Raw genomic sequence first — 14,649 nt, 5'->3', positions numbered from 1 at the left:
CGAACAAATATACCCAAACATAATAGCGGTAAAAAAGTCTACAATTGAAAAGGAAATTGGAATGAAATATTACAGAATACAGAATGAGTTTCTCGGTATGTGTACTTTCAGACTGGGTATCTCACGTGGTATTTCATTTCAGTACCTGGACAGTGGATTCAGTGAGGTTCTCTCTACGCTTGTCCTCTTTGAAATCCATTTGGATCTTTTGCTTGTGTTCAAGCTGTTGAATGGCATGATTTATTTTCCTGAATTACGGTACAGGTTTATTTTTATGTGAGGTGTTACTTGCTGTCATCCAGAATATTGTTGATATTTTTCTAAATGTCATTGTTTCGTGTTGATTTACTGATGTCTGTTTTCGATTTTTGCCCATATTGTTCAATTTTTATTTTCAAATGTGTTGTACCGTTCAATGTACAGGGTGTCCGAGTTAAAGTGTCCCTATACCTTATTGTGGAAACCAAAGGAGCTAGAAGAAAATGTTATATGAAAAACTTGTCTATAATCGATTGAATTTTAATTTTTTGTAACCCACCTTAAAACAGTGGGCTTCGTTTTTTCCCTGTTGGTATCAACTTTTTTATTTTAAATGGACACCCAGTATATCATTGCATTTTTGAATTCCTTGTCAAATTTCAAGGTAATTTTGGTCTTATATGGCACCGATTCTGAGATATTCGACTTTTTCCTAAAATTGTGACAGCTGTAGGTGCTCACTAAAATAGCTGATACTAGTTTTCTAATGAATGTATCAAAACCAAATTTTGCCCAGTCATTGTCAACATATTGGATCATACGTTACATCTCTATTTTTGGCAATCAGATATACAGGGTCTCCAAAAATTGAAGTTGAAAATTCCAGTAGAAATTCAATCAAAACAATTTTTTTCCAAAGGGCAACCGATATTTTTTTCTTGTTCATCACGTAGGGCAGGTTAAAATGAGCAAAAAATGAATTCCAATTTTTTCTGTAAAGTGAATAGTTTCAGAAATATTTACGAAAAAGTGCATTTTTCCGTGAGAACCAACGATAATAAATTGATTGCTGATAGAATATGGTAACTATGAAAACTAGCACTTATCTAATTATGTATTTTTCAGTTTTTTTTCGTTATTGTGAGAAAAATGTATCTGTTAGTTTTAAAATTGAAATAATTTAATTTTATTAGAAGCAAGTACTGATTATGAGTGAAAAAGTCTTTTTGTCTTTCATTTGTAAATTTAGTTGATTAAATTTATCAAGAAAATCAATGCCAACTTTATAGCAGCAACACTAATTAATAAGTATCGTTGATGGTTCTTACGGGAAAATGCACTTTTTCATCCATATTTCTGAAACTATTCACTTTACAGAAAAAGTTTAAATAAATTTTTTGCTCCTTTCAACCTGCTCTACATGACGAACAAGAAAAAATGTAGGTTGACTTTTGAAAAAATAAAGTTTTGATTTAACTTCTACTTGAATCTTTAACTTCAATTTTTGAAGACGCTGTATATCAGATTGCTAAAAATGGAGATGTAACGTATGATTCAATATGTTGACAACAGCTTGGCCAAATTTAGTTTCGATACTTTCCCTAGAAAAAAAGAATCAGCTATTTTAGTGAACACTAAGTCGAATATCTCAGAATCGGTGCTATATAGGACCATGGTTGTCAGACTAAAGTTACCTTGAAATTTGACAAGCAATTCAAAAATGCAATAATATACAGGGTGTTCCATTTAAAATAAGAAAGTTGATACCAACAGGGAAAAAACGGAGCACCCTGTATTTAGGTGGGTTATAAAAAATAAAATTTCAATCGAAAGTTCTGTATATAGCTTTTTCTTCTAGCTCCTTTAGTTTCCACAATAAGGGACACTTTAATTCGGACACCCTGTACTGAGAAATGCACATGTAGGTAAATAAATGAATTAAGCGGCAAAATTATACATAAAAAGTACGAAATAAATTCCGCTTCCTAACGATAAAACATCCGCTGCCAGATTACTTTTATTCATCTCGATATGAAAATGTTGCGCGCACAAGCTTTTTATTCCCCTCATGAATAATAATTATCCCGAATTTTCTTCCAGATGCGGCTGCGACGAGTGCGTCACGTCCCGAATGGAGGATTCTTTACGACATTCCAGAAGCCGCATCAACGCTTATCGCGCCTTGGCTTCACCGTCCCTGATTGCCTTATCATCGAAGGATCCCATCCTTACAGCTTTCGAACTCTCGTGGGAGCTTCGTCGGTAAGTTTGGGAAATATTTGGTCGATATTTATGTTCTGGTAGTGATTGAGAGGTGATTGGAAAGGGAATTAGTTGTCAGCACGTTAATTGAAGTAGGCAATTTGATCGAGTGGACACATTTGTCCAGGAAAAAGGGTTCACAATTGATCCTCATTTCATCGATGTTTTTTTTCTCAGGGTTGTTGATTGAAGAAGTAATTGGTTTCGAAGGAAAGATTTTTGAAAAGAAATACTTTCGTGACCCATATAAGCCATAAGCAATTCAAGTCATCGGCTGAAAAGATTCTCAATCCTGAGTAGGCTTTGTCGATTTGTCATCGTCAAAGATGAGAGTTTATACTTATAGTTGAGGAGCCGAAGAGGGAAATTCGGGATTTACTCGAGCGTTTCAGATTAATATAAGGGGACATACCCTGAACCATGTAGAGTACGTCTACCAAAAATTAGACCTGTATATAGGGGGAATTGTCTAGGACAGCCTGTCAGAATAGTAAAAAACGATCATTTTACATATACGAGCGTGTTAGATTAAGATATGTGTTGTTAATTATATGTTGAAAAGTATACATTCTCTTAATCTGACAATTTAAGCGTGTCGAAAATGTGTGGGAGGGCGCCAAAGTTGCAAAAAAAACGTCACGTGTACATTCCCGAGCGCGGTGGCGTTTTTTCTTATTTTGAAGCTTATGATTCAAGAATAACAAAAAAAATATAATCTGACAGTTTCAGCAAGCCGAAACAATAAAAATTGTCCATAAAGGTCACAAAAATCAGTTTCTTTGAATTATCTCCTCCCCTGGGATTCAAATCTTTTTCGCATTCCTTATCAAAGTTGTAGAGCATATCATTTTCTACAAATTGTGTCCTAAGCTATTTTTTTTACGTTAAAACCTTTTTGAGATATATGGCGATTAATGGAGGGTGTTTAGCGATATATGCTGAAGCGAAAATTCACTCGTTGGAAAATTTTACATTCTTAGACTAATTTCGAAATTGACATCATAGAAATACCTTGTCATTTTGACAATTGGATGAATTTAGATTAGACTGGGATTCTACATTGACCTTGCCCTTTCGCATGTGTGGCTAAACTCCTCGCCCTTATCGCCCTCTAACTCGCGAACGGTTAAGATTTTGTAAAATTTCTTCAGACAAAAGTTGTGTATAATTTTATTATCTACAACTTTCATACTGAATACAGAAAAGATTAGAGGTATCGGAGGGGAAATATTAGAAAAAAAAGCATTTTTATCATCTTCAAAGTGTCAGATTAAAAAAACTCCCCCTGATTACGTCTACAACACCGGGATTAACCATTTGTATGAAAATCTGACACGCTCGAGTATGTGCAAGTAACGATTTTTTTTTACATTTTCAAAGGACCGCTGTAACCTTGCGTCACGTCCAGATTGTCAGTTCCTTGATAAGTAGCTTACTTTTGTACAGAAACATATGCAGATTATATTACTTAAATGCGAAAATGTGTGTTGCCTATATGAAATGTGTATTGTTTTATTCCTTATCCAATGAAAATCATATGAGATTATTTTTTGCGCTTTTTCATGAGATGTGCGTTCTTTTTGTTTTCTACCAGCTACTGAATAAATAGATAGCTAACTAGTTGAGCCTTTAGAATCTTTTGGCCGTATTTTCTGTTTAACATTAAAGATAGCCTGGTTTGGTCATCTTGTAGGTAAGTTTGCACCTACCATAATTTTTTGTATTACAACAACATCAAATCCTGTAGCTGTTCAAACAATAAAACACCTACTCAGATTCTACCTGATTTATTGGAGAAATCCCGTGTCAGCACACTTTTGGTCCAATTAACATATCCTCAAAAAATCTGACACGCTGGAATTTTTTTTTTCATCATTTTCAACTCTTCCGTACGACCAGTCCCACCGTGCAAACTGTCAGATAAGCATGAATTCATCATCAGAGACAGTAGGGCATATACAGTATCTTAATCTGACACGCTCGAGTATGTTCACCTGAAGATTTTTTTTTCACATCTTTGAGACCCAGCAGACGCTTTTTCCACCGCTGAAAGTGCATACATCATAAAACCTTTTTTTTTCTACCATCTAATCTTTAAAATCCACTAGGTCTCCACGACGCTGGAGTAAATCCCGATTTAGCATCGTCGGCTCCTTAACTAATACACATAAAATGAAAATGTAATCGAAAAAATCGTAGGGAAAATGAGGTCTTTCGCACGTTCCTGCTGTAGATCGTTGTGGATTGGATATATTAACTCAGAAATAAGAATATACGTTCCAACATGACTTTTATTCGTTCATAGTATATTATCGGATTGTGTTGGACTTATTGAGTATTACCAATAGGGGTTTTCTGGATGGTTGTAGGTTATAGAAATAAAAAGGAAGATTGTATGCCTACATATATCGGTAATGCACTAGGAACGCGGTACACATATTGCTTTGAAAAAATACATTGCCGATAGCGAGAGCAGTGTAGGTTCTTCACTGTTTTGTTTAGATAAAAAAATATTTTCCTCGTTTCAAAATCGTTCGCTGCGGACTGCCAGAAGTAGAACCACAGTTTGTCATTCTGGACTCTACGAATCTTTGCGTTGAAAAAGGAAATGCCATTGGCTTGCCAACATACGTTTGTAAATGAACGCGCGACGGTGTCACAAGTTACATTGTGCTTATAGTTGGGTAGTCCCAGAGAAAAATTTAGGATTTACCTGAGCGTGTCAGATTAATAAAAGGAAAGATACCTTAGACCCTGTAAAGTACTTCTACCAAAAATTAGATCTGTATATAGGGGAAAATGTCTAGGACAGCCTTCCAGAATAGTAAAAAAAACGATCATTGTACATACTCGAGCGTGTCAGATTAAGTTATTATGTGGTTTATTACATGTTGAAAAGTATATTTTCTCTCAATCTGACAATTTGAGCGTGACAAAAATGTGTGCGAGGGCTCCAAGCATGAAAAAAAAAAGTCACGTGTACATTTTTGAGCAACTCTTCACAAACCTTTTAGGGCTTTCACTCCCAATCTCTGAAACAAAATTAATTAAAAATGAAATCAACGATTTGCTCCTGACAAATTAGTGCAAGAATTCACGCAGGAGCAAATCGTTGATTTCATTTTTAATTAATTTTGTTTCAGAGATTGGGAGTGAAAGCCCTAAAAGGTTTGTGAAGAGATGCAAAATCCTCCCAAAATAAATTTCAATCGATATTTTTGAGCAAGGTGGCTTTTTTTCTAGTTGGAAGCTAATGATTCAAGAATAACGGAAAAAATATAATCTGAAAGTTTTTACAATAATGGTAACCTGGTTGACGACCTTTTAATTTAGAACGTGACAGAGGATGACTGGAGAGGTCGGAATTGCAAAGAAACACCTTCGATTCGGCCGACGTTTCGACATATTTAATGTCTTCATCAGGGTACTGTATTTGGATAAAATCCCATGCAGTATTACACAAATACAGTAGAAAATATATACGTGATCGTTACAGTAAGATAGAATAAATAACACTTACAATTTTTCTAATGGTTTACTCTAAATCAATAGTAAAAAAACATCCGACAACAATACACAAAAATGGAAATCTTCGCAAGGAAAGAAAAACAATATATACATTAACAAATTATCAGGGAGACTATCAGGAGTTTTATCTAACAACAATATCAAGATCTCATTTAAAAGTGACAACACAGTAGGGAAACTCTTCTTCTCAAAACTCAAAGACAAAACTCCTCCAACAATGATGTCTGACATCATATATAAGATCCCCTGCCTGCAGTGCAATAAATCATACATCGGACAAACAAGCAGATACCTAAAGAAAAGATTGGATGAACACATAAGATCTGTCATCGAACCTATAACCAATGCCAAAACTGCCTTAGCTGAGCTCTGCAAAATCGAAAACCACAAGTTTGATTTTGCAATTACGTCAATTATAGATCGACAACCACATCTATATAAAAGACTCTTCACGAAATGTTCCACATAATGACAGAGGAAACTGTAAATTTTAGAAGCGATATTCAAAATTTCAACCAAGGCTACTATAATATATTAAAAGAAAACCATGACCACAGTAGATCAAACATCTCTAACATGCGCGCACCCGATTGAAGAACGCCAGTTTGTTTTCCTTTCAATGGTCAATCCATCACATGTTGTTTTTCTTTGCTTGCGAAGATTTCCATTTTTGTGTATTGTTGTCGGATGTTGTTTATACTATTGATTTAGAGGAAACCAATACAAATTGTAAGTGTTATTTATTCTATCTTACTGAAACGATCACGTATATATTTTCTACTGTAATTGTGTAATACTGCATGAGATTTTATCTAAATACAGTGCCCTGATGAAGACATTAAATATGTCGAAACGTCGGCCGAATTGAAGGTGTTTCTTTGCAATTCTGACCTCTCCAGTCATCCTCTGTCACGTTCGAAACAATAATAATTGGCCATAAAGGTCACAAGAATCAGTTTATTTGGCTTATCTTCTCGCTTCAAATTGTTTTCGAATTCATAATGAAACTTGTAGATCATAACATTTTCTAAATAAAATTTTTTTTTTACCATTTTCAACTCTCCCGTACGGCCAGCCCCACAACACAATGTCAGATTAAGATGATTAAACTATCAGATACACGTAGGACATATAGAGTATCTTAATCTGACACGCTCGAGTATGTACAACTAACGATTTTTTTTACATCTTCGAAAATCTGCAGACGCTTTCCCCTTTGCGGAAAGTGCATACATCATCATCAGTAGAACCTTTTTTTCTTTAACCATTTATTCTCAAAGTCCAGTAGGTCTCCACGACGCTCGAGTGAATCCCGATTTAGCATCGTCGGCCCCACAACTATTATGGCCAGTTCGAGTCCTCAAAGTTGTCGCATTTCAGAGAACCCACATCCATTTTGCCCACCCTGTACATTTCACATCCAGTGACCAGTTTACGTGGAATGCACTATACAAAGTAGGGTTTTATACACATGCAAAAACAAAATCAATCAACTTCTTCTCTTAATCGAGATCCTTCAGTAAAAAGTAGGGGCCTACTAATAATTCCATGAGTTCATCGTTATGCTATCAGATCTTGTTCGTCAATATTTCGTTTCCGGATTCCAATTTCCTGAAGCATCTATCATATTTCCATTCTCGCAGACCCTTCGGTGGATTTATCGAATAAGCAGAAATCTCTTGTATGGCGAACCAGTATCCCCAAGAATGAGGGGAACAGATTTATTCCGAATACTCGTTACACTATTTCATCCCGTCAATTCGCGGAATAACCTGGAGTAGATAGAGATGAGAAGATGTAGAATTACGGCTTATCCGGTCTCGGAGTCGTTCTATTCGAAAATTGGGGAGATTGACTCTGGAAATCTAGTTGTGGAAGAGATTCAGTTATACTTCACATTGGTTGTGAGATTTCGTTATCCAAATTTTGGTTTGAGAGGGGTCTACACCGTTTCAGTGGTCAGTTCAGAAAGCAAAAAGGTATACCTTACGTTAGAAGCCACAAATTTATGTGGAGTTATAATTCAATGGGGAATTCTCCTCAATTTGGGTTATCACAGCATATGCAACTTTAAACTAAATAATTATGATTTTCATTCATAAATTTTTCAAATGCACCGCCGAAACTATTAGAAATCATTTTTCAAATACAGTACAATCGCGATACTGTGAACACTCGCTCGTTAGAACGGCTCAATAGCGTGAACAACATTGTTTCTGCCAAAAAGGGTGCAAACTAAGGTCTCACAATTTTTTCAACTATTGTAAATCTTCGATAAGAATGTATTTTAGTTTTATTAGATAATAAATCTGTATAACAATATGTTTTAGAGTTTGTATTTCAGTGACCTCCGGTAACATGAACAACCTCTATTGTGTGAACAACCCTGGTTTTATTCTGTTCACGTTATCGCGATTGTACTGTATGAGGTTTTAAAATTTAAATCGCTTCGTTTCTAGTTTATGATTTGGCAACAGCGCCTACTATAAAATAAAAGGAACAATAGTTTGTTTATAAATAGCAGCTGTTGATTTACAGCTACCATAGGCGCGTACTCACTGATGAGCCCAAACATTAACCGGCCATAAAAATCCCGTAAAATTTTACGACCTTTCTCGTTCATCGCAAACTTTATAGACAGCCATCCTCGTCTATCTCATCAAGAGAGTGTACTTGTTGTCCTTTATTATCAACGCATATTTCAGTCGATGTCGCCAACTTGTGCAATAGAAACGAAACGCTTTGAATTTTAAATACCCATTTTTATTTTTTATTTTTATGTACCTACTTAAAATATTTTTTTTGGAAACGGTTGAAATGGTTATTCCAAAATGTGACGTTTCAAAGATATTTCATGAAAAATACAAAAGCCAGACTTATTTTGATTCGTTAAACGGGAAAAAAGGAAAATTCTTTCATTGAAGACAAAATGTTCATTCAAGTTATTGGCTTTCCCAGGTGAAATTATTTTTGATGAATTTCTACATAAAAAAATTCCCGAGTCTCGCAATTGACTATTCGAAATGAAAATTTCAAAAAAATGATATATTTTTTCTAATCGCAATTATCTGTTTCACAATAAACGAACGGAAGCAAAGAAAATGGGTACTGTTAGATCTGTTTTGATGTTGGATAAAAGCCTATAGATAGGTTCATTCACTGTTTAACATAAACATACACATTCACCTTACCGTCTATTGAAGCAAAAATTAATAGATTAGTTTTTCTGTTTGTTGTCGAGTTCACATGCTAAAATGATAGAGTAACAAAACAAGTGAACACTCCCCTGGTGTTTTTCATATGAATGAGACTGTTAACGCATTCTTTATTGAAATATGTCATAGGTAGTGTGTGTTTTTAAAGGTGAGTGTTCATTTCAGGTGAAAAAACTCATCAAATTAAACCAACAATTGTTTCAATAAACTTTTCAGATGACAAGTTGAAAATATAACCGATCGAGTGTATCATACGTCTTTTTTTATCCTGTGTTACTTCATTATCAGAAAACATCCTGAAATCGAGCGTACCTAACATTTGTCAATTTATCAATGAAGTGATGTTCGATCTTTGGGAAAAAATTATTGGTTATGAAAATGGGCAGATTTGGATATCATTCCATTGGCTGTTTTTCGTGAAATGAGTTTTGATGAATTCCTTCACTTCATAGTGTTCTAATACCGTAAAAAATTGATAATATTTAAGTTTAAAAACTAACCGATGAAATTGATCAAAATTACTCACAGCATTTCATCTAATATGTTACAGTTGGTGACTTAGTCTTGATAGCGTAATTGTGGGTGACTACTTGCACCAACGATAAGTTTGTTCCCAAATAATTCGACAATCACGTTTTATTCGGTGGTCCCTATTCTTCCACAGCCTCAACTCTTTTCTACGATACTACAAGGTTTTCAAATGACACCAAAGAAAAAATATCAGGGATTTAGATGAGCGGAACATGCAGGCCAAAAAAATTGGCCTACCTCGCCCTATTCACTATTCCACTCTGAAAACACTCTATAGTGTTGAACATTTTGTTTATAGTATAACGTTGGTCTTGAAGCTTGCAAAGTTTATCCATGAATACAACATTTACAGAGACGGATTGCTTACAAGTAAGAACGATTAGAACGTCCACCAGAAAAATAAATTATACAATCGATCAATTATGAGAGGTACAAAACGAGAGTACTAATGAGGAAAACCATCAATCGTTGGTTTCGAGAAGAGCAGAAGGCTTGAGAACTAATCTTTATGTCGATAAAGATGAATGAATATGAGCATATATCTATTAAAAATGTGAAGTATAATGAGGAGATCATACCAATTGAAAGAGTTCACGATTACCAGAGCAGACCTTCCAGGGTGGAACCAAGACAAAAGACTGTCAACCAGTATCATGGCCATACAATGACCGTTGAACCATATTTGAAAAGTTCACATTGTGTTCTGAAGGAAAACTACTAATTACAGGGTCCACCCTGGAGGACATGAGGACTCATCCATCTGAAACTTGGCAAGAGTAATTAGTCAAATGTATCTGGGAGGTAAACATCTGATCGTGAATTTTCAGTTCCGATTTTTGATGATCTTGCCAGTCCCAGTTAAGCTGACTGATATCCATCTTACCTGTCTAACTAATTCAATCAAAATAATGAATCGATATGAAACAGGTAGATTAAAATTAATCAAAATATTCAAACCATTACTGAGACCTCCTATTTCAATAAGTAAGACTTAGAGTATCAACATCTGAATGTATCTCCTCCACCCAGAGGTAAATATATTGAACCGTCAGATATGCGAATACTTCTCTCGTAGTTTTTCATCGAGCACTAAATTCATAATCGAGTTACTTTCCATATATTCTACCCGAACATATTTCAGTCTAGATTTTATCGCAGGGGAAAACATCCCGCTTTATTTTCCTCCGGTAGTTGACATCGTGAGAACGTAAACAACGACATCATGTGCAAGCATGTCTGGTTTCTTCTGGGAAGTTTTTAGGATGTTTACTCCAATTCTCCCCCTTCAAATGTTGGTAACCCTCCTTTGTTCCCCTCATTATATTTTCTGTCTCATCGCTTAGTGAGTCCCATCCTTCAAGGCAATCAAAGAAGAATTGATTTTCAAAATTCAAAATGTACTTAATTTGGTCGTTTTTTCCATTCATAATTACATAAAATCTCAAGAAAAACTAACTCACAAATTGAGCAATCGATATAAGTACCATTCTGAGTGTAATATCATGAATATGAATAATATGAATAATATGAACTAGTCGTCAGAAGGTTCATGTTTTCGAAAATGCATATGTTGAGAGATAACGACTCATGGGATCATTGCTACCCCCAATCATTAACGGCCGTTTTCAATAAACCTATATATCCATTGTTTCAGTCACTGAAAAACCATCTGATTTCGTTTCTATGATCTACCTGTAGATATATTTTTGAATAGTTTCCTATCGTCAGTAAGTGAAACGATGGATGGATAGGTTTATTGAAAACGGCTGTAAGAGTATAGTCCGTAACAATGCAGCATGTGCTTACTGCACATCGATTAGTACTTCTTGGACCAATTGATGTTATTTGTTCATAAGGTTCAGCATTAAAATGGAAACATGAAGACACTGAATCGAGTTTCGCAAGTGGCAAAGTGAAATTGGTGCGTTTGAGTCTTGGGTTGAATACGCCACCAGAACTTCGAAGTGCATTGACTTCTGGTATAGGAATCGATTAAGAACAATTTCTGAATCGACGCAGTGCTTCAACAGTTCAGTACGGTGCAGATTGTGGAAAAGCTGCAATTTTTTTCTATCAAATTAATGAAATATTTTTGGAACTACAATAGTAGTAGTCATGTTATGACTACAAAATTGTTATTAGTATAAGTTGAGTTTTTAATGGGTTTAAGGTCTGAAGATGACAAAAACCAATTCATTTAGTTGCCGACAGTTTCGATAACTTTTATTACCATCATCAGGGCTCTGAAATGAGATGTACAAATCATTGAAAATCTTGACATCATCCACACTAATACTTCAAAAAACACATTTACACTGATTTAAATGCACAAAGGTAAAAGTACACTGAACAAGTACAAGATAACGAAAAACAACCAGTAGGTAATTGGAAATTAAAGGGTCCATCTTTCTGTATGTGGTACTTACAGCTAAGTTTTTGGTTTTCCAAGTCTAATCATTAAAATATTAGGAAATGAACAGCAATAACACAACATGGAACCTATGTTTACAAATTCACAAATGACAAGTCTGATATGCAAGAACGTCTACATGTGGTAAGAGAAATCTAGAAACGTTTCGCCGAAGGACAAACATCGAATATTTTTCTTTTTTTTTTCTCCTTTTCTTCTTTTCTTCTCTTCCTTCTTCTTTTTTTTTCTTTTTTTTTATATTGATAAAGAGTACTAGGTTATACCTTTAATACGGTCTAACGAGTTGAAATATGCCGAATTCAAATTTTCTATATCTGATCTTTTGTTCAGAGTGTTCTCCTCATTACGTATGGCAATCATTTCATGCAAAAGCCGCTTTTTTAACATTTTTGCATGAAATGATTGCCATACGTAATGAGGAGAAAAAAAAAAGAAAAATATTCGATGTTTGTCCTTCGGCGAAACGTTTCTAGATTTCTCTTACCACATGTAGACGTTCTTGCATATCAGACTTGTCATTTGTGAATTTGTAAACATAGGTTCCATGTTGTGTTATTGCTGTTCATTTCCTAATATTTTAATGATTAGACTTGGAAAACCAAAAACTTAGCTGTAAGTACCACATACAGAAAGATGGACCCTTTAATTTCCAATTACCTACTGGTTGTTTTTCGTTATCTTGTACTTGTTCAGTGTACTTTAACCTTTGTGCATTTAAATCAGTGTAAATGTGTTTTTTGAAGTATTAGTGTGGATGATGTCAAGATTTTCAATGATTTGTACATCTCATTCCAGAGCCCTGATGATGATAATAAAAGTTATCGAAACTGTCGGCAACTAAATAAATTGGTTTTTGTCATCTTCAGACCTTAAACCCATTAAAAACTCAACTTATATTGAAGAAAATAGGTCGTTATAATTCAAACTACGTATAGATTGTTATTAGTGTTGATCAGAGGCCTGTTGGTAAACAGGCGATATAATGAATCGGCATTTGTCATTGTTGTCGCGGGTAACCACTTGGAGTCCCGCAATATTGTTTTGCATCAGCTAAACGATCAGCAATAGGAAATGAATGAAACGCACTTTTCATATAATGCTAGCAGTAACCTATTCCATTTTCTCGAGGTTAAGACGATTATTACATTTTTCTCAAAATGGTAAGTCCCCTCACAGGTAAATATACTTCATATATTCACAGATATTTTTCAGATTGCCTTGACAGTTTAAATATTTTTTTCAGGTGATGAAACAAAACAAAAATCAGTTGCATAAATTACTATTTATATTGACTGCTAGTTCGTGAAAAAAAGGGGATCACATATTGAAATGTGTACGTCTATTCTATCGATATGGTTTCGATAAATAGTCTAGGTTGAAATGGAGCAATTGACTTTTATCAGATTAAACCAGGCAGAACACTATTCTATACAGCATTCTAGATGCCATCAATGCTGACGGAAATGCAGAATGCTATGCCCATATCGTATATTAAATCTGAATTCTCTTTGCATGGTTAATTATACTTAAAGGCAATTACAAAGGAAAATACGTTCTTTCACCTCACATCACTATGATTCAAAGCGACCAGCATTTCATGTTTAAACTTTTGTAATTTCAAGTGTTAGTGGCATTCGCAATGATAACAAATAAATGGCAAGGTCAGTCTTTGAGTGTTTTGAGCATCAATCTCGAAAATCCATCATTTTTCCACTTGTTTGTAGCCTCTTCTAGTGCTGGCAAACCCTCAACTTTAACAAAACATAAAAAATATTGTTCACAAAAAGATCCTGCAATAAAATAATCGATGTTCTCCTCAAATGAGAACTTATGAATATGTAGGTTCTTAATAATTTTCTTTTTATTTTAAGTCCAAGAAAACTGTTTTCATTTCTCTTTCTAGTTTAATTCCATCTCTTATTATACCACCAATTACTGAATATATCCTCACTGTATTGTACGACAAAGTCTCCCGAGTCAAGTAATTCAGCACACCTATACTTCATTCAAATTTATTTCAGCAGTCGGTTGGCCATGAAATAATTTTCTCAAGTTTTTGTAACTAGAACGAAGTTAGGTTGGCACTCATGAAATGTCGTTAATGTCATAACGCCTTTACCACAACTAATATCCATTTTTATTATGAAAATTCGAAAATGCCGAAAATGATTGAAAAATGGACAGGGTTCTAGGAAGTGCTATTTAGAATTCAGGTCCGCTCATTCAAATAGTTATACCCTGATATTCTAAAATCCACAATACGTCAGACGATAGCGAACATATTCAATGTAAGAGAATTTATACAGGGGTCAGCATAAGTCAGGCAACCAATTTGCATCAGGCAAATTTGCATTAAGATAAATAAATGCAGCGTCAAAATATATTTATTAAAAAATAATACAAAAGGTATTCGAAAAAGGGTTACTGTAAGTGTTCAAATTGATGACCATCCTGATCGATGCATTTACGGCAACGTTCCTCAACGGAGAGGCAGGTCCGGCGAAGCATTTCAAGCTGTCTGCGAAGAGTTTCAAATTCTTCTTCAATTGCGGTTCGGAGGTCGGGAAGGGTGCGTGGTCCTGTTGCGAAAACGTGGTCCTTGAGAAGGCCCCACAGAAAAAATTCACAGGGTGTTAGGTCACATGATCGTGCGGGCTACCCAATGAATCCTCGTCTGCCCATCCATTCTCCAAAATGAACATT

At 34.9% G+C, this 14,649-nt stretch overlaps 1 protein-coding gene and 1 long non-coding RNA gene across 3 annotated transcripts in view; both read left to right on the top strand.

Annotated features, from left to right (window-relative positions):
* LOC123309346 (transient receptor potential-gamma protein) overlaps positions 1–14,649 on the top strand; it is a 297,127-nt gene that overhangs the window by 178,537 nt on the left and 103,941 nt on the right. For both annotated transcript variants that reach the window (XM_044892426.1, XM_044892427.1), the window contains one exon: positions 2,080–2,241. In XM_044892426.1, the coding sequence (XP_044748361.1) occupies positions 2,080–2,241 (162 nt within the window). The remainder of the gene's footprint in view (positions 1–2,079; positions 2,242–14,649) is intronic.
* On the top strand, positions 12,392–12,844 carry LOC123309355. The gene is made up of 2 exons (XR_006537255.1): positions 12,392–12,558; positions 12,742–12,844. It is a non-coding gene; the product is annotated as an uncharacterized LOC123309355 (long non-coding RNA).

Source organism: Coccinella septempunctata, chromosome 3 (genome assembly GCF_907165205.1).
Source record: "Coccinella septempunctata chromosome 3, icCocSept1.1, whole genome shotgun sequence".
Classification (NCBI taxonomy): domain Eukaryota; kingdom Metazoa; phylum Arthropoda; class Insecta; order Coleoptera; family Coccinellidae; genus Coccinella; species Coccinella septempunctata.
This window is presented reverse-complemented; position numbering and strand designations above follow the sequence as displayed.